The following is a 20,027-nucleotide window of genomic DNA, read 5'->3' on the forward strand; positions in this document are numbered from 1 at the left end:
GGCGGCTGTGCAGGCAACTGCGCACCCTTAACTGTAAAGCAGAGATCTTGTCCTCCGTCACGAAGATCCTTTGCTGTCCCGAGTACAATAAGGCTCCAAGATGCAGAATCCTCCGAGACGGGATTAGAGTGGACTTCTGCCAGTTGATTAGCCAGCCGTGCCGTTGCAGCAGTGCAATGGTCAGGTCCAAGTGGCGTAACAGGAGCTCTGGAGATTCTGCCACCAATAACAGGTCGTCCAAATACGGCAACATGCGGACTCCCTGCAGCCGCAGAGAAGCCGCCATGACCGCCATCACCTTGGTGAAAACACGTGGTGCTGTTGCCAGGCCAAAAGGTAACGCCCGAAACTGGAAGTGGTCACTGCGGATTGCAAACCTGAGGAACTGTTGATGGCGCAAAAGAATAGGGACATGCAGGTAAGCGTCCTGTATGTCCAATGACACCAAGTAGTCCCCAGGTTCCAGCGCCAGAATGATGGACCGTAGGGTCTCCATCCGAAACTTCGGGACCCGCAAAGACTTGTTGAGTGCTTTGAGGTTGAGAATCGGACGATATGACCCATTGGGTTTCTGTACCAAAAATAGATTTGAATAGAAACCCTGGCCCCTCTGGGAGAATGGAACAGCCACTATAACTCCAGCCTGGAGCATAGTGTGCAATACCTTCCGCAGCTCCGTAGCCTTGTTCCGGTCTGATGGTAGACCCGTGGTGAAGAAGCGAGCCGGGGGTCTGTGCCGGAAGGAGAGGGCGTATCCGTGGGAAACCACCTCCAGAACCCAAGTGTCTGTCGTAGTGGTCGACCAACACTGGGCGAACTGTAGCAGGCGGCCTCCCACCCTGGGATCCCCCAAAGGGAGGCCCGGACCGTCAGGCCGCAGGCTTGTCATCTGGCTTGGGGGCCGGACGTCTGGTACTCCATGCCTGCTTCCGGGGCTTGACCGATTTCTTAGGGCCAGCCTGTCGAGGAAACGACTGTGGTTTGGGCCTGCCCTGGGCCCTAGATGACCGAAAGGACGATGGTCCCGAACCAGAAGGAGAAGCGGCCGACGGGAGACAAGCAGATTTGGCTGCCGCCAGCGTGGCCACAATCTTATCCAGATCCGGACCGAAGAGAACTTCTCCGGTAAACGGCAACGCTTCCAGACCTTTCTTGGAATCTGCGTCCGCCTTCCAGGATCGCAGCCACAAGGTGCGACGAGCAGCTACCGCTGCTGAAGAAATTCTAGACACCAGAGTACTAATGTCTAGAGCCGCCTCGTTGATGTAGGTGGCCGAATCACGGAGATTGCCAATCAACTCCGCCTGTTCGGCCGGACAGTCGGATTCAAAAGAAGCCTCTAATGAATCCGCCCAGCGCTCCATCGCTCTGGCAACCCAGCAAATGGCCATAGCCGGCCGTGCTGCCCCCCCTGCAAGGGAATAAGCGGACTTCAGGCAGATTTCTACCTTGCGGTCCGTAGCATCCTTAAGGGAGGACATGGATGGCATCGGCAATGTGGCACTACGGACAAGACGGGTCACGCGAGAATCCACCTGTGGAGGGGATTCCCACTTAGCAAAATAATTATCCGCAAACGGATAAGCCACCGCCAGGCGTCTCTGCGGCTGGTATCTTTTGCCAGGTTGTTTCCACGCCTCCTCTAAATGGTCCACCAACTGACCCGAAAGAGGAAAGACTGTGGCATCGCCCTTCACATCTTTGAAAAAGGCATACTTAGATTTAGCCGCTGGGGGAACTTCGTCCTCAATCACCAAGGCTGTGCGGACCGCCCGAATAAGTCCAGGAATATATACTTTGGACTTAGCATCAGCGTCCTTAGTATGGAGAGGTTCCTGATCGTAAGGATCCAGAATCTCCCCATCATCAGACGTCCCTTCGTCAACCTCATAAGGAGCGGACAGAGACGCCACCGGCCTTTTATGAGGCCGCATCACAGACTCCCCTTGCAACACATCCGACAAGTGCAGTACAGAACTCGTCAGGGAGTTAACCCACGCTGGCTCCTGAGAACCCGGGAGCGGGGAAATAGGGAGACTGTGGGGTACCACCAATTGTCGTGGGAACCCCTGCATGGGTGACGACACCACAGACTGCTGGGACAAACCCATCGTAGTAAACGCGGGCTGCGGAGCTAACTGGCCCACTAAAGCTGTTAACGCCTGAGCGAAACAAGCCCAGGGCGGCTCCTGTACCGGTGCTGTAACCGTAATAGGCCGCGCCATGGACAAACACTGCCGGCAAAGGCCCTCCGCGCTACCCTCCCCCTCCGCTAACGGTACTTTGCACGTGGTACACTGTAGCCGGAGGGGAAAATCACTTTCAGACATGATGGCACCACGTATGTGACCTCTCTCACCAATTAAGTATTAAATAGGCGAGAGACCACCCTGCAGCACCGCACCGCAAGGGCTTTAGCAGAAGAACAGGGACAGTAATAAAGCTGACAGTTTAGAGAAGAAAAGTTACAGGCAGCGCTAGCACAGTCACATACAATGCAGAGAAATAACAATTCCTGCACTAACAGCGCTGATCACTCAACTACACAGACACAGGGCCTGGTAGGACACAGCGCTGCATACACAGACCTGAGCCACAGCGGAGGAGAGGTATGCGGGGGGACCCAGACCACGATGCTTCCGTCCAGCGCTTCCAGCAGCGTTCACCATGCGTTCTGGAGAAGATGGCCGCCGAGGAGCAGAGAGGAGGCTGGCCTGGGGGAGGAGCGCTGCCACAGGACCAGTCGGCAGCATGCAGAGAGGGCTGTGTGCAGCGGGGGAGGCGCCAGCTGTGAGACAGGGAAGGCGCGCTCCCCTGGCATGCATTTAACCCCTGGGACGCCGCAGCGCTACCGCTCTGCTGCGGTCCGCTGTCCCAGGGGGTAGTGGAAGCGCAGGTTGGTCGCCTGGCTCCACGCTGCAGCCAGTCCCCAGGGAGCCCCCTGCCTGGGGACTTAGGACCATGTGATCAGCGGGGACCCACCGCGGGACCCCGCTGCTTACCTCTGTCCCCCTTGAATCCGGCCATGGTCCGGAGCATCTGGGGTCACCGCTAGCTGTGACCCCAGACGCCCACCAGCATCCCCGGATCAGTACCGGCGTTCTGGTACCGGCGGGGTGTAGGGAAGACAGCATGGACGTCAGGACTGACTGTCCATGCTGTTCATCCAGATGTGCAGCCACAGCTGCATGAAGAAAAAGCTTCAGGGGCTCTTCTAGCCCCCACTCCAACAGGTGCACCCGACTCCGGCCGGGCACCAAACTAAACTGAGGTGCCTTGGCCCGGGGTATAGGAGGGGGACCTAGTGCATCCTGGGAGGCTGAAAGCTTTACTCTTTGGTGCCCTGCGACTGACGTCACACCTATACCCCAAGGTATCCTGTGGATACCCTATGGACCCTGAAGTAGAAAAATAATTAAGATCCAAAAATTGGTAGGTTCTAATGCCCAGCTCTTACCATCCTGAGATAAAATAGGTCGTCTAGTCTTCAAAAATGTTATGCTTTACTGCACACTGTATTCCTCCTGCACATTTTATGCAGAATTAGAATCTTGATTAGGTTTTGGAAGGGTGGATTAATACCAATGCAAGAATCAAACTATTTGTTGGCGGCTCATAGAAAAAACAATGCATTTGACTTTCTTGTAATTTCTGTAAAAAAAACTTTTTTGGCTATTTTGGGAACATTTTCTTTGCCATGTGAAGAAAGAAATATTTTTTTGAAAAAAAACAAAACAACAGGTATAATTTGTGATGATGGAATGTGACCAGCCCGCCCAAAAATGTCACAATAGGTTCAGCACAGGGATGACCAAAAAAACAGCGGCAAGGAGGTTAAAAGAAGAGTTATTGATACACATAAAACCAAATATAGACTTTCAGCAATAGATCATAAATTCCCTTTTACGAAATTTTTAAGATTACAGGCTGCATACGAGAAAACTTGCTTTATTTCAAATTTAAACAAGTGTATTTAAAGAAATAATACACAATGATATTGTAAACATGATCATATACTTATATTTTACATTAGGGGTAGCTGTATTCCCATTAATGGACTACATGGTGACAGAACTTTAGACAAAGGAATTGTATGTGCAAGGTGATATTCTCTGTTATCAGCCATATTTGGCTAAAGTTTGCTAAAAGATAAACAAAAAAGTAAGTTACGTGTATTGTAGTTTTTATATATGTTGCCACTACTGAATTAGCCTGGCTTAGGTTATCTACCTTATAAACAAAACGTTATCACCTATTTGTTGCTGTACAGATAAAACAATCTATTGAGAGTGAGAAAAATACATGAACACATTTTACAACAATAAAACAATAACAATTGTAGGATTTGTACAAAATGCTGACGAAAGAATACCTAAAATACATGTTACCACTAAATTCTCATGCCTGTACAGAACTTAATATAACTGAAATTACATTTATACCCTCTGTAAATCTAAGTAAATCTTTCTCTTATCAAATAATTCAGGCTGAGATTCTCTCAGTACTGCACACATATAGGCTAAACACAAGGTATTTTTTATATCCAAATGTAGCATGTGTACACCCAAAGCAATTGCATGGTTAAAATAAAATTACAAAAAAAAAAGAACACACACAGCTGAATATTACAATTAACCAGCTGTAGTTGACTATACTTTATACTTTCTGTGCAGTTACTAGCAGAAGGAAAACATTATACCACTGTAACTCGCCAGACAAAATGATAAATGAAAGTGTGTCCATTCACATGTGTATTCAAACTGGTTCCAATTTAGTTTGTTTGATGGTCATGTCATGGGATAGCATTGTGTGTGACAGCTTATGTCAAAAAGTTATTTTGTGCATAGGAAAAAAGTAGTCTATCCTCCTACCATGATCACATCATCTAAAATATGTTGTGCTCCCGAAACTTTTAAATATAGGTTAAGAGATGCTCCTTTACATAATGTAATTTGTAGTTTATCCTTAGAGAATCTTTAAGAATGTATCTCAGTTTCAGATAGAAGGGAACGAACAGAGCAGCTTTGTTCTTGCAGAGACAAAACATACACATTGGATGCAAATAAACATCTTCAGAACCCATATTTTACATGGTAAAATAAGAAAAATTATAAAAAAAAATAAAGTCAGCGATATGTACCATGTCAACAGAATGCTTTCACAATTCTCTAAAACAGGGGATCTCGACTCCAGTCCTTAAATGCGATGAACAGTTCATGTTTTCGAGATTTCTTTAATCATCCATAGGTGTGTAAATCTATTTTGCTGGGTTAGCAAAATCATGAATTTGCCTCGAGAAAAACAATGTCCGAGAAATTGTTGAGCATGTTTAAAAAGGTCCAGAGTAATGTCTTGTATTTGGTCAGCATCATGGCCCACAAGATGTACTTGCATTGTTCTCCTCTAGAGTCCCAGAGCTCCCAATTTCCAACTCCATTTGTAAATGGGTGGGCTGGAAATCAAACAAATACAGTATAAACAGCATGCAATTAGAGTAAAACAAGATACGGGGGTAGTTTATTTTTTATTTTAAGGCATGGAGCAATGTCATTTTACAATTTGGTTTCCAATAGAATAGATTTGTGATACGGATGTGAGGAAAAACAGATTATTATTTTTTTCATTTAATTTTAGTGATGTTACATGGAGACCAAAAAAAGAAAGAAAATAAAGCGGACTTTCCTACCTGCCGAGGCGACTTGACAAGTGACACTGTACGATGGTCACTCTGCTTGCTTCCCTCCGGTCTGTGTAGCAGAATACGAGTGCTGGGGACAAAGCTCCAGGAACGGCCCAGTGCAGGACGAAATCCAGTGGCTCCATTTTTGGTAATGTGGTTAGTTACCTGGAAAGACAAAACACCACTTAACATCAGCCTGTCAGAATATAGTATATTCCATTTATTTATTATGGTTCTTACAAGTATAGCTAAGCTGAAATCATGAGCAAACGACTGTAGTTCCCGTGCTAGATGCATCATAATTGCCATTCCTATAAGAAAGAATCGGTCAGTTTAACTAGAACGTCTCTGCATGGTACACCTCATACTGAAATCTGAATGTAATTCACAATCACCTTCTGTCTGTTTCCCACCCAACAGGGGGTAGATCACAGCACATACTGAATCCACTACCAGAAGTCTCAGTGCATCTCCATATCTTGTTTGCTGAAAATAACACAATAATAATTTTATGTATATTATTAATAAATAATATAGAACAGTGGGCCTGATTCAGAGCCGGACGCTATTTATGCTCGCTCGTTCAGGAAAAAGGGGCCGGCCATTTAAATTGAGCGCTCGCTCTTTGCGGTCGGTTGATGCCTCTATGTCTGAGCGAGCGAGCGAACGAAACATGCGCTCACTATTTTGTAAAGACGCCCCCTGGCCGCTCGCATCATACGTCATCTCCGCTATTTATTAGATTAATCGAGTACATCGAAAGGCATCTGAACTGCTCGCAGTGCTTGTGGTTGGATTTTCCTACCGCAATCATGCGAACAGTTCAGGCTAAGAAACAACCAAGTGACGTGGTCGATGACACTGCTTTGTTAATTATGCACACCCTTAAAACGCCCGTTTTGACCGTTTGGCACGCCTGCGTTCGGATCTCCACTCCCCGTTTTCAAGAACCTTCCACTGTTACCACCCACAAACGCCTCATCCTGTCACTCAAATTAGCAGGCACTCGCAATTTTGCGAACACACGTTTTCCGACCACACTGACTGGTTGGCGCATGCGCATTACGACCCATACGCATGCGCAGATGTGCGAACATCGCTCGGAGCTTACGAGCGGCTTTGAATCAGGCCCAGTGTGTGTTGTATAAAGTATATATGATTAAATTAAATCTATTTTAAATACATTATGCAAACCTGTTGTGAAAAACTATTCCGCAGATCCTGAAGCACATCTAATACCTTATATGCATCAAAGACGTGGACAACCTCAATTCTTTGAAGAGCTGAAACCTGCAATTCAGATACAACTGAGTACACAATAAGTACACTGAAATATAGAATCCAAACAGAACATAATTCCACAAACTGCAAAAAATATAGTTTTGTGACAACTAATTCTGTTGCTGAAAAGGGAGAAAGGTTTTGAAATTACCATCCCTTAAAGTCCATTTCTTGATTGATGGAATAGAAATTTAAACAAAACACTTTTTTTTGGGAGGAAATAAAGCGGAAATCTTATTTGATTGTTAGAAGGTCAATCTCAACTAAATCAAAAATGGTCACTGATTGATTTAACCTGGTACATTTAGTGTCAACTCAAAACTAGGTTTGATTCCCACTATGGCCTTAACTGTGTGGAGTTTGTATATTCTCCCTGTGCTCGTAGGTTTCCTCAGGGTACTCCGGTTTCCTCAGGGTACTCCGGTTTCCTCCCACACTTCGAAAATATACAGGTAGGTTAACTGGCTCCAAACAAATATGAACCGTAGTGTGTGTGTGTGTGTGAGAGTATGTGATGGGAAATATAGTTTGACAAACTCCACTGCGGCAGGGACTGATATGAATGTCCAAATAGTCTGTAAAATGCTGCAAAATATGTAAGCGCTATATAAATAACTGGTATTACATAAATAAAACCACGCTGCACATCTCCACTATTTACGAGATGGCTACATAACAGACATATACAGATAATGCTCTTGAACAAGGTTTTTTGCCACATATATCATTGGTGCCTTTTTTTTTTTTTTTTTACATTCGTCTGACATTGATATTCCTTTTTCCTTACTTGGTAATCCCCTTCTGAAGGCCACAAGAAAAATGTGGCTTATTTTAAGACACAGGTTTCATTTACATTCCCATTACACTATCCATTTACCTTTTTTGCAGAACTCATATTTTCACGAGGAGAAGCTTCTCATCCATTCCGTATGTGGAATAGAGCTGGGCTGTGTTATGTTGGCCAAGAAACTACTTTGTTATTCTAATGTTTTTATTAAATTCCCCTTCATTGGTACATTTAGTCTTCATTTTCTCCAAGCCAAATATTGTGTTAATAATACTTTGAAATCTATTCCGGTGGGTTACTGGGACAATACTCTGGACACTTGGTTATTGAGACCTCCCCTAAGTCATAAGGCTATCTCCATTCATTCAGGTTCTTAGGCCTCCCTTAGATTACTTGGTCCATAGGATGGGTATTCCCCAATGTTTGGAATACTTTCCTTCCTTAACTGTGCTTATTAAATAAAATGCTATCCTACTCTATGACCACATTACTTACTGCCACATACACTGAAATGTTTCTTAACATTTTTTCACAGAGCTTATATTTCTATTCATAGATTAGGATTCATTATGAGTATACTAAATAGCCTGGGCCTGACCAAAGTGTCAACAACCTTTTGCTTATTTATACCATTGTTTGTGGGCATGCCCCTTTAATTAGACTTTTTTGGTTGTCAGTTTGGAGATTTGCCTTTATCCACTTGGTTAATTATGCCCCATTGACACCTGGATAGACAATTTTTGGCTTTGTACTGTCTACTACTAAAATTTCCAAAAATGTTAAAAAATAGTTGTTCGCTACTTTTTTCTGCTACCCAAAAAAGAATTCTACATTTGTGGATTCAGAGCTCTCCTTCCCCTTTGGAATTATCAAGGAGAAGCTTTTTTTTCCCTTTTATATGGATTGGTTGGAGGAATTTCTTCAAAAGGAAACCCGTGTGAACATTTTGCTATGTGGGAAAGTTGTATAAATAGGTTCCCTCATTCTACCAAAAGGTCCGTATATGATTGTTTCCGTAATACTTTATGGTATGAAACGTGTATTCCTCCAAGATCTACAGATAACTATATGAAGCATTTTATACTTAGTTTTTAACTAATGTACTCTCTGTATTGTGTTTTATTATATATTGTTACCCCATTGCCACTCTGTAGAGGTTTGTTCTTCCAGACCTAAAACTTATCTTTGTATTGTTGTATGTTAGTTATACTTCAATAAAATAAAAAAAATATATATATAAATTTTTTTCTTTGTGTACAAGTCATTGTAATGATCATAAATCACAGTCAATGTTAAAACAAAGAGTAAATGGAAGTTGAGATACAAAAACAAATTGCACATTACTTATATGTCCCAAAACCTTTCATGGACCATAAGAACATACATTTTGAATGTTTGTCAGACTAAAACATAGATTGCATAACTAACATACAGTAGGACATGATTTACCTAGGACAAAAACATATAAATACATGGGATCTGCAAACTTATAATTGATAAGGTCTGGCTAAACGGTACTACACCTAGTTTCACACTGATACAGCTATGGGAGTGGCATGGACAGGTGGATGAGCAGGAGTGATCAGCTGAACCTTCAGATCTTCCCAGCAATCAGAGGCATGCTAAATTTTCACCTGCTTGGTATTGGCAAACAGCACCCCACTCTAAAGCTGGGTACACACGTAAAGATTTTCTGTCCACCCATCCAACTAGTTGATTGGTTGGAATGAAAATCTGGTAAGGTATGAAAGCAAATGACAATCAGCAATTTGCTCCCAAACACAGGAAAATGGACAAAATCTGTTGTTTGAACAAATTGTTTAGATCAAACATTTAACAGACTTGTCTGAACGTCCATTTCCGTCTGTTTTCTGGCATTTAGGAGCAAATTGCTGATCATCAGTTACTCCCATACTTTACCAGATTTTCATTCCAACCAATCAACTAGTTGGATGTTTTTGTCTGCTTTGCTCACAACTTTGAATCAGATCCTTACTCATGGAGTAAAGCCATTTACAGAGAAGTATAGTAATAGTAGTCTTGCTTACGGAGGGTATTCTATATATATAATTCACCGTATGAACTGGGTTTTAAACTGAAACAAAACAAATATAAAACCCACCTTGCTATAATATTTATGACGTGGTCCAACCCTAAGAGAGAGGCCTGGTTTGATGGAACTATTATTAGAGTCTGTGCACCACAGTAGGCCTGCACTAAAGTTTAAACAGGACACGACAGAAGCCAGAAAACTAACAGTAGATTCATAACTCTACTCTCTATTTCTATATCTACAAAGCTCAACTCTCCAGCACTCTCATTGCTCTGTTCGCTGCTGCAGCAAACAGATTAACAGCAGTTGTAAGGGCCGATTTCACTTTGTATGTATCCTTCCTTTACCAAGTTTTCATATGCAGACTCCGTCCTGCCATCCACTTTGCATTAGCTAATTGCTTCTAATGATGATAAACATGCGGATAGATTTATGGATTATAAACTGTTAGCTTTTGATATTTGGTAGATAGATATTTATGTTCTTACCTGGTTAAATCCTTTTCTTCAAAATCCATAGGGGACACAGGATTTAGACAGTGAATATAGGCTGTGAGTAGGAGTCCGGGCATCAAACTGTTACATTTTTCTATCAGCATCCTTCTCCACAATACCCCGCCCCCAGCCAGCCAGTTAAATTAGCAAGCACCAGACAGAAGCGAGAAGCAGAAGGAAGACCGGCACATACACAGGTTCAAACAACTATAAGAAGATGTGGATAGGGGAACCGGAAGCCGAGCAAAACCCTGCAAGCCAGGTGCGCCAGTGTGGGCGGAATGGGTATGTAATCCCGGCAGTCGGGATGCCTGCTGTCAATATACTGACAGCAGCATCCTGACGCTCAGGATCCCGACAAGGGTCAGGTAAGTATACCTACCCTCCCCCCAACCCCGTTTTTACATCCTAACACTAACCCTCCCTCCACCCCACCCTAACTCTCCCCGTTAGTGCCTAAACCTAACCCTCCCCCCTTGGTGCCTAAATCTAACCCTCCCCCCTTACTGCCTAAACATAACCTACCCTCAGTGGTGCCTAACCCTAACCCACTCCCGGGAGTACCTAACTCTAACCTACCCCTCCCCTGGCCTAACGTCCCCCCGTGACAGCTAAACCTAACCCTCCCCCTGCTGCCAAGTTCTAACCAGCCCTGCTATACGCCTATACTCACGTTCTGCATCCTGGCTGTCGGGTTCTGGCGTCTGGATGTCACCTTCTATCTGTATTCTGACGCTGGTCTTCTAGCCGGGTAGTGGCATTCCGGCACCAGGATTTCTTCAGCCAGAATGCTGCACGTCGGGATTATAACTACATCCCGTGTGGGCGCCCTGTGTCCCCTATGGATTTCAAAGAAAAAGATTTAACCAGGTAAGACCATAAATCTCCTTTTCTTCATCACAGGTTTTAGACAGTTGGACGTCCCAAAGCTGTACCCCTAAGGGCGGGGACGCTCCTGAGCCGAGAACACTTCGCCTGAAAGCCACGTCTGCAGAAACAAAGGTGTCAAATTAATAGAATTTGAGAAATGTATGGGCGGAGGACCATGTGACCACCATACAAAGCTGCTCTGTAGAGGCGCCATGTCGAGCTGTCTAAGAAGTTCCTACCAACCTGGTGGAATGAGCTGTCACCATGGCCGAAATAGGAAGGTTCGTCACAGCGTAAGCGTGGCGGATAGTCAAATAAAGCCATCTGGCCAAAGTCTGCTTCGTAGCTGGCCAGCCACATTTGTGAAGGTCATAGAGGACAAAAACGGGACTCTGTCTTACGGAGATCCCGGGTCCTGAACACATAAATATCGGGAATAGCCCTCACAACATCCAAAAAGGCCTCCTCCGGTGAAGAATCAGCTGCTTGAAAGACAGGGACCATGATCTCCTGGTTAATGTGTGTGAGGTTGTGGATTTGTTGTGGACCCGAGGTGGTAATAGGAGCAGACAATGAAGCAGGTTTAAAAGTAAATGTGGAGTTTTTAATGAGTAGCTTAACAGACATGAATGTGGTAAAACAGAAAGTTCGGGTAAAGCACTAAAGTGCACTTGGAAGCTGTAGCGAGGCAAATACGAAAAAGTCCAGTTAGTGACAGGCAATGGAAAATGTCCAGGTAGTGACTGGTTAATAGAAAATGTCTAGGTAGTGGCAGACAAGGGGAACTGTCCAGGTGGTGACTGATTAATTAAGAGTGCTGACTGAGGAAGAAATATCCAGCAGAGTGTCAGTGGAGGCAAGGTGCAGGGTGAACAGCAGGACTCAGGTACTCAGGCAAGGGGAAGGTAATGGAGGATGCAGGGTAGTCCAGCGGGGTTGGAGCAGACAAGCAGGCAGGTAGCGTTTCACAGGTAACAGGTGGTGAGCACAGGGAACTCTCTCTCAGCTATGCTGAGAAACACGTTGCACTGGCAATGAAGTGAGGCTCTGAACCTCCCTAAATACCAAGTGCTGTGCCGTGACTGGCCAGAGAGAGCATGTGACAAACCAGGATTGGAGGTACAAATCACATGGCCGGAGGCAAGATGGCGGCGCCCATGCCAAAACGGAACGGAAGCACCGCCAGGTCTCACCAGCCCAACGTGACAGCATGCCCGCGCACCACCGACAGATGCCACCCACCAGAGTGACCTCACAGGTAATACCCGTCGACCACCATGTCGAGAAACCCTGGTCGTGATAATGTGAAACCGAGAAACTACTTTAGGGAGGTAGCCTAATCGTGTCCAAAGAACATCCCACTCCAAGTGAAAGACCGGAAATGGGGAGAGAGAGAAAACTACGCGCTCACATCTCACACCGGCTGGACTGACGCTATGGCAAATAAGAAGATCATTTTCCACATAAGCCAACAAAATCCAGAGAGTCCAAGGGCTCAAAGTATGACGATTGAAGAGCCTGAAGCACAAAAGTCAAGTTCCATGGAGCCACCGGAGGGGGCTGAACGTGGAGGACACCCTGTAAGTAAGTCTGAACAACAGGCATCAGAGCTATCTGTCTCTGGAAGAGGACTGAAAGGGCTGAAACCTGCACATTTAAAGAAGAGAGGTGAAGAATCAAAACGCAGACCTGCTTGGAGAGAGGAGAGGACTCGTCAGAGTCTAAAGGATTTGGAGTTAAAACTCATAGCTGAACACCAGGCGAAGAAAGTCTGCCAAACCCAGTGAAAAATCCTTACAGAAGGTTTACAGGCCTTCTGCATGCTACAAATAACAGATTTGCAGAACCCCTTTTCTCTCAAAACGGATGTCTCAAGCGACATCCCGTCGCTTGAGACATCCAAGCAAGATGGGCCACATGCGTGGAAGCACGAGGCCCTGAGACAGTAGATCCGGCCACAGGGGAAGACGCAGCGGAGCATCCATGGAGAGGCCTAGGAGATCCATGTACCAAGCTTGTCACGGCAAATCAGAAGCTACAAGGATCACAGTGCCGCCTTCCAACTTCAACTTGCGGAGGACCTGCAGAATAAGCGAGATCGGTGGGAAGATGTACATGAGATGGAATGTCCACCGAACCGCTAAGGCGTCCACCAGAAGTGTACATGGATCCCTGGTGCGTGAGCACTACCTCAACAGCTTGTAGTTGAAGAACTACTAGCTGAAAGGCATCTGGATGACACACCCACTCGGGCAGTGATCAAGCCACACAGGGTGAAATGCGCATCTGACGAATAGGCGTACCCGGTTTGTGTACGGACCAGACCGCACATATGTGATGCCCAGTATGTTCTAATTTACCTTCAATATGTGTGACACACTATAATTCATTTGTTATAGGGGAGGCAATTAGATATTTATTGAAACATTGTGTATGGCATTATGCTCAAATGTATTTATATTTCAGATTCTCTTAGGATTTACACTTTTTATTGGTATTTTTACAGTATATGAACACCAGCATTTTTGTTGATGTAATGCTTTTATGAATGTCTTTTACTTATGATTGACACTTCATATTGGCACTTTATATGAATACCGGCGTTCAATTATATGTTGAGTTAATCTTCCAAATATCTGTACTTCTTTTTCTGAAATTCAGTGGGACTCTCATTGGAATCCTGTGATTTTTATTCCTTGCACTGGGACTTCCCAACAGCAGATCTCATTCTTTTATCTTTCTTCTTATCACAGATGGATTGTATGGTCTGCTCTCTCACCTACTGTGTTCAATGCATTTGCAAGCACAGCGGCAGTAGAAGCAAATGAACATACATTTAGCTGTGATAAGATCTTCAGCTCTACTACACTTTTTTTATTTACTTTTTCATTTGGAGTACGATTGATATAGGTCACAGAGGGATCGGTATGAAATACCGCCGGACCAATGTCCGGCGGTTTACATCCCGACGCCGGAAGACCGGCACTAGTGAAGATTCCGACAGCTCCAAAGGTAAGTATTAACTAACCTTATACCCCCCCCAACACGCCTTTAGGGGTGCCTAACCCTAACCTCCCTCCCTAGTGCCTAACCCCCCTCTAATTGCCTAAACCTAACCACCCCTTCCACGCAGCCTAACCCTAACTCTCCCAGGGGGGGTGCCTAACCCTAACCTCCCCCCGGAGGTGCCTAACCCTAACACCCCCCCTTCCCCTAGCCTAAACCTAACCCTCCAGGGGGAGGGGGGGGCCTAACCCTAAATCCCCCCCCCCGGGAGTCCTAAAACCTAACCCTCCCCCCCGCGCGGCTGTCCGCACCCGGCTTACCTTCGTTCGGTCTGCCGGGCGTCGGGCTCCCGGCGTAGGTCTAATGACAGGCGTCGGGAATTTCAATGCCTGTCATTAGTACCTTGCCGGGATTTGACAGTCGGGAACCCAGCGGTCGGCATTTCGACCGTCGGCTTCCTGACTGCATTCAGTCACAGAAAGGCTCATTTGTTTAAATTATATGTCTGCTCTGTGGATCTTTTTGACCAAGTGATTAACATCACTACAGGTTTGCCATTCAGATTGTTGAGAATTTGATTAAAGTATATGTCTTGCACAGTTTTTGGTAATAATATATCACCACAATGTTGGTGTATATTGCTATATTGGTGTGGTTTTGTGCTTTTTTTCCCCTTCCTTGTTTTATTGTAGCTAGAGTTTGCCATTCAGTCTTGAGATAATTATCGATAAAGCCTATGCCCTTAATTCATATGGATTGTACTCTATATACAAATGATATGACACCTGGGGATCCAGTAACTTTTATATATAATCATTTTATAGAGGATTAGATTGTACTGTAAAAATATTTCACCGTTACTTATCAAATGTTAATTGCATCCATATAGAGATTGTAAATTTTTTTGTGCTTTTTTTAGGGATACGTTTACTGATAATTTTAATTGTCTAAATAAAAGTTACAATTTGCTTACTGTTGCACTTTACAGACTCTGAGCGCACCACCAAAACCCACTGTGCAGAATTATCCTCCCCCTTTTGTGTGTATTGAAACGCCAACTCGTCTGAGTGAACTTTACTGGCGGCTGAGGAAGTCCGCTTCCCAATTCTGGACTCCGTCCACAGAGTCACAAGATGACGCTCTGCCCAGCTGAGAATACGGCTCACCTCTTTCAAGACACCGCGACTGTGTGCCGCCATGTAGGTTTATGTAGGCGACGGCTGTCTCGTTGTCGGACTGTACCTGGGCCAGACGATGCCGGAGGAGTGAAAGAGCTAGGCAGAGAAGTCTGAAGACCGCTAGAAGTTCCAGAATGTTGATTGGTAGTCAGCTCTCTTGAGAAAGGTCTGTTAACAGGTTACTGCCCCCTGCCCATGAAGATTTGCAGCGGTGCTGAGGAGGACCCAGTCCTAAATCCAAAAGGGATGGCCCTTGTTTAAGTGGGACACCTGGAGCCACCACAAGAGGCAGTGCCGGTCTACCCGAGAGATGATGATCTCTTGTGCCTTTATGCTGCAGAACTTCCATCTGAAGAAGCCAAGAGTGAAACTGAGCATACTCCACCATGTTGAAGGTGGAGACAAGAGAGCCCAGAATCTGAATGCAAGAGTATTGACACACGGCGGTGACATAAGAACTTGCAAATCTTGGCCTGTAGGTCACGAAGTTTGTCTGTCGGAAAACCTACTGAACTTTGGAATCTAGTAAGGCCCCCAGATGGCACATCTCCTGCGATGGAGTCAAGGAGGATTCCTTTCAATTGATGATCCATCCATGGGACTAGAGAAGATATATCGTGAGACGGATGTGTTCCCTGAGGACATCCAGAGACTGGGCGAGGATAAGTAGGTAGTCCAGATAAGACAAAATCCTGATACCCCTGCACTGAAAATGAGCTTCCATGACTTTCATGAAGACACGAGGAGCCATGGAGGGACCAAATGACAATGCCCGAAATTGAAAATGTTCCTCTGGAACGCAAACCTGAGGAAGCGCTGGTGACTGAGCCGGATAGGAACGTGCAAATAGTAGGGATGTGCAGGCTCGGATAGGTTCGAGTTTGCAAGCAGAGTTCGGATTTTTCCCTAAAAAAAAACTGAACTCAGAAAGAGGCAAAGCGTCATCTTGCATGGACAAACATCATCATTCCTGGACAAATCCGAACTCGGCGTGCAAACTCAAATCTATCCGAGGCTGCACATCCCTAGCAAAAAGGCATCCTGGGTATCCAAGGAGGCCATGAAATCACCCGGCTCCAGTGCAAGAATGATGGAATGCAGAGACTCCATGCGGAACCTGGGTGTCAGGAATGTGACCATCAGGCCTCGATGCAAAGTCCGCTCAGCGGCATTACGTACCTCCGCCCATTTGTTCACTGGCGCCGAGCGTGGGTCCCATCGTTCTCAAACTCTCGCTCCAGTGCGGACTGATACTTCTCCTGCAGTAATATGTCATTCTCCAATATCATCAGCGAGGACGCCGGTTCATGGGCACGGCCATCTTGCTTTTGCCATGTGATGTTGGATTCACCAATCTGATCTAGCCCTCAAGTCTGCTGGGAATCTGCCGCCAATCAGCGACAGGCACTGCCTATATAAATCCTTCATGGACGTTCATTCAGTGCCTGTACGTCGTCTTCTCAAGTCCTAGTATTTGGCTCCTGATATTGTTTAGCATTTGACTAAGTCTATATCTCAGTGTCCTGCTCTTTGTCTAAAGACGCTACTTTGGGTACAAAACCTGAAGCACCTATAGTCGCAAGACTATAATGTGCACACCTGCACATTTCATCCATATCTCCTTGACGCATCTCAGTGTACTACATCTGGAGTTCGACACACCGTTGTGTACTCAAAGACCCACACTCATCGCAAGCCAAGGTCATCACAGTCTAGCTGGATATACAGTACCCCTGTACCTTTGACCTAGGATCCCCTTCTCGTCTTACTGGGTGAACCCCGGCGACTCGGACTCAGGTTTCCTGCATCCGTCTACTGAGGATAACTCAGCGTCATCTGACTAGTGACCTGCTTGCTGTGGAGTTCACGCACTAATACCAGTCATCCCACTCCAACTACGCTGCCACCTTCTCGTCACAGATTCTCAAGATTCGAGTTCTTATCATTCTGGACCTTTTGCTCTGATTCTACCCATCATTCCCCACTCTCCTACTAGGATTCAAGTCTTATTTCTCCTATGAGGAAAAGCAATCTGAAACCTTCTCAGTTTTTGCTACCACGGTCTCAGCCCGCAGAGTCTGATCCATCACAGGAGGCTAACTTTCCTAGAGTTGTGACACTGGGGACCCGCAAGTACTTGTTGACAGCGTTCAGGTTGAGGATTGGCTGGAAGGAACTATTTTGCTTCTGAACCAAGAAGAGGTTGGCATTGAAGTCTGTGCCTCTCTGAGACAGGGGAACTGGAACAATTACCTTGGAGGCCAGTAGGGAGTGAATTAACTCCTGCAGTGCTTCGGCCCTGCATGGATCAAGAGACCTTTGTAAAAAAAAATTGGGCCAGAGGCCGCTTCCAAAAGGTTAGGACGTAGCCCTGGGAGATAATACCTTTTACCCAGGAGTCCGACGTGGTTTCCATCCATGTTTATGAGAACAGCAGAAGCCGGGCCTCCCACGCAGGGATCCCCCAGGTGGAGGCCTGCCCTGTCATGCGGCAGGCTTGTCAGCATGCTTGGTGGCAGGGCTTTAGGTAGACCAGGGCTGTTTACGTTGGGGCTTGGAGCCCTTAAAGGGGTAACCCTGGAACCCTGAGAAAGGCTGGCCCATGGCTTTTCTCTGCAGATGAAAGGAGCAAAAACTAGACTCAAGACCTATGAGCTGCCGCAGAAGGAAGGAAGGCTGCCTTGGTCGCTGCCACCGTGGCCACGATCTGGTCTAAATCTGGACTAAATAGAATGTTCCCTGAATAAGTAAGAGCCTCCAGGGCTTTCTTAAGAGTCTGTCAGCGCACCAGGAATGAAGCCAGAGGGCTCGCCTAGCAGACACTGTGGATGCTGACACCTTGGAGGTTAGAATGCCAGTGTCCATAGCTGCCTCACAAAGATAAGAGGCAGCCCTGATGAGCTCCACGAAAGAATAGTTTGTTCCTATGGATGCCTGATTTGAAGCTATCTTCAAGGTTGTCTGCCCAACCCCTGATGGCCTTAGCCCAGAAGTTCCCAAATGCGGTTCTCAAGGCTCCCCAACAGTCCAGGTTTTAGAGATATCCATGGTTGAGCACAGGTGACTTAATTAGTAACTCAGTTAATTTGATTTAACTACCTGTGCTCAACCATGGATATCTCTAAAATCTGAGCTGTTGGGGAGCCTTGAGAACTGCGTTTGGGAACCTCTACTTTAGCCACCCAAGCGAACGCTAGGGCTGGACGTACGATGGTATCTGCATGAGAATAAATCCCATTGAGGTACAGTTGAAGCATCCTATCTGTCGGATCTTTGAGGGATGCCTTACTAGAAATAGGAAGGGTAGTGTTCTTAACTAGGTGGGCAATGTGAGCATCCACCAGAGGAGACTCCCATTTTGCCTGATTCGCAGCAGGTAGTGGATGAAAGGAGGCAATGCGCTTAGAAACCTGGAAGCATCTATTAGGGTGAACCCATGCCTCCACTAAAAAGTTCTCTAGCTGTGAAGAAGGGAATTCTGCCTAAGTCTTTTTCTGACACTTGAACACTGCAGTTCTAGCCTTAGGGGCCTGCTCAGCATCCTTGATGCGTAGGACAGCTTTAACCACCTTATTTAGGGCTGCTACATCTACCTGGGATAGGGAGTCTTCCGGGATAGAGGAGGTTTCAACATCCGAAGTGTTGGACATATTCTTCTTGCTGAATCTGAATGATAACCGGAAAGGTGTGTAGAAATATCTCGACTGGAGAGTCTGCGTTTGGAAGTACGGTCACTGTCTAGTATCTGTTTTAAAAATGCCGACACCTGCGCTAACACCTGCACTGACTGCGTGAAGGACTGCATCCAGGACGGTTCTATGGCAGTAGGCTGTAAAGTACCCTGAGACGGTGTAACCGGGGGCAGCTGGGTCCATGTAGAGATGCCAGCTGGGGGAGCGGGTCTGGTGGTTGCAAGCTTATTAACCAACTGCAGTATTACCTGTGAGAGAGAGAGCCCAAGCTGGTTCCTGGCTGGAAGTTGTGGCCGACGGACCTTCTTACTGTGTAGCTGCGAAACACAGAGGCCATCATAATCCGGGACCTGAGGAGAACTGGTAAAAGTCCTGCAGTTACGCAACACAGAAGCGCCCCCATCCCTAGGTGCCTTGCCCTTGAGACATGAAACATCAATCCAAGGCAGTCCCCACCCACAAAGCGGGCCGTGCCGCGAGTCTCAAGGGCGTGGCCTCCCTGGCATACCCCTCCCTCTCAGTATAATGGCCGAGCAGAGCGCCGGGAGGTGGAGCTGCTTGGCCAGGCTTTCAGACCGGATTGATCCATCAGGTCTTCGGCCCTTCTGGCATTTGTCAGAGGTGCCAGATGGCCAGTCCAGCCCCGAATAAAAGGCTAGTGCAATGAATGTGACTGACCACAATAAGTGGGGCATTACAGAAGGGGGAATGAACCAAACTCCATAACAATGATCACTCCAAGCTATCTGCACAGAATGACAGACAGACAGAACAGAATAAAGTGAGACAGAACAGAGCAAAATCAGAGAACAGGAGACAGTGAGAAACACAAAATATTCCTAAACAAGTTAACATGCACACAGAAACATTCAATGCAGGCAAAATAGGCAGTAAATGCTCAACAATCCAAACGTCACTCTGAGCTTTCTGTATAATCTGACTGCTGAGGAGAAGGCATACAGGGAGACCAGGAGCCTGTGCTACTC

At 46.0% G+C, this 20,027-nt stretch overlaps 1 protein-coding gene across 10 annotated transcripts in view; it reads right to left on the reverse strand.

The window, feature by feature from the left end:
• Positions 1–3,915: 3,915 nt before the first annotated feature.
• Positions 3,916–20,027, reverse strand: part of RAD51D (RAD51 paralog D) — a 91,712-nt gene continuing 75,600 nt past the window's right edge. For 8 of the 10 annotated variants that reach the window (XM_088446380.1, XM_088446379.1, XM_088446381.1 and 5 more), the window contains 5 exons: positions 6,875–6,970; positions 6,076–6,166; positions 5,921–5,991; positions 5,687–5,845; positions 3,916–5,452 (listed from right to left, as the gene is read on the reverse strand). In XM_088446380.1, the coding sequence (XP_088302506.1) occupies positions 5,369–5,452; positions 5,687–5,845; positions 5,921–5,991; positions 6,076–6,166; positions 6,875–6,970 (501 nt within the window). In that variant the 3' untranslated portion in view covers positions 3,916–5,368. The remainder of the gene's footprint in view (positions 5,453–5,686; positions 5,846–5,920; positions 5,992–6,075; positions 6,167–6,874; positions 6,971–20,027) is intronic. The other 2 variants (XM_088446382.1, XM_088446374.1) reach the window with 1 other exon arrangement.

Source organism: Taudactylus pleione, unplaced genomic scaffold (assembly GCF_031769625.1).
Source record: "Taudactylus pleione unplaced genomic scaffold, aTauple2 ptg000397bl, whole genome shotgun sequence".
Lineage (NCBI taxonomy): Eukaryota > Metazoa > Chordata > Amphibia > Anura > Myobatrachidae > Taudactylus > Taudactylus pleione.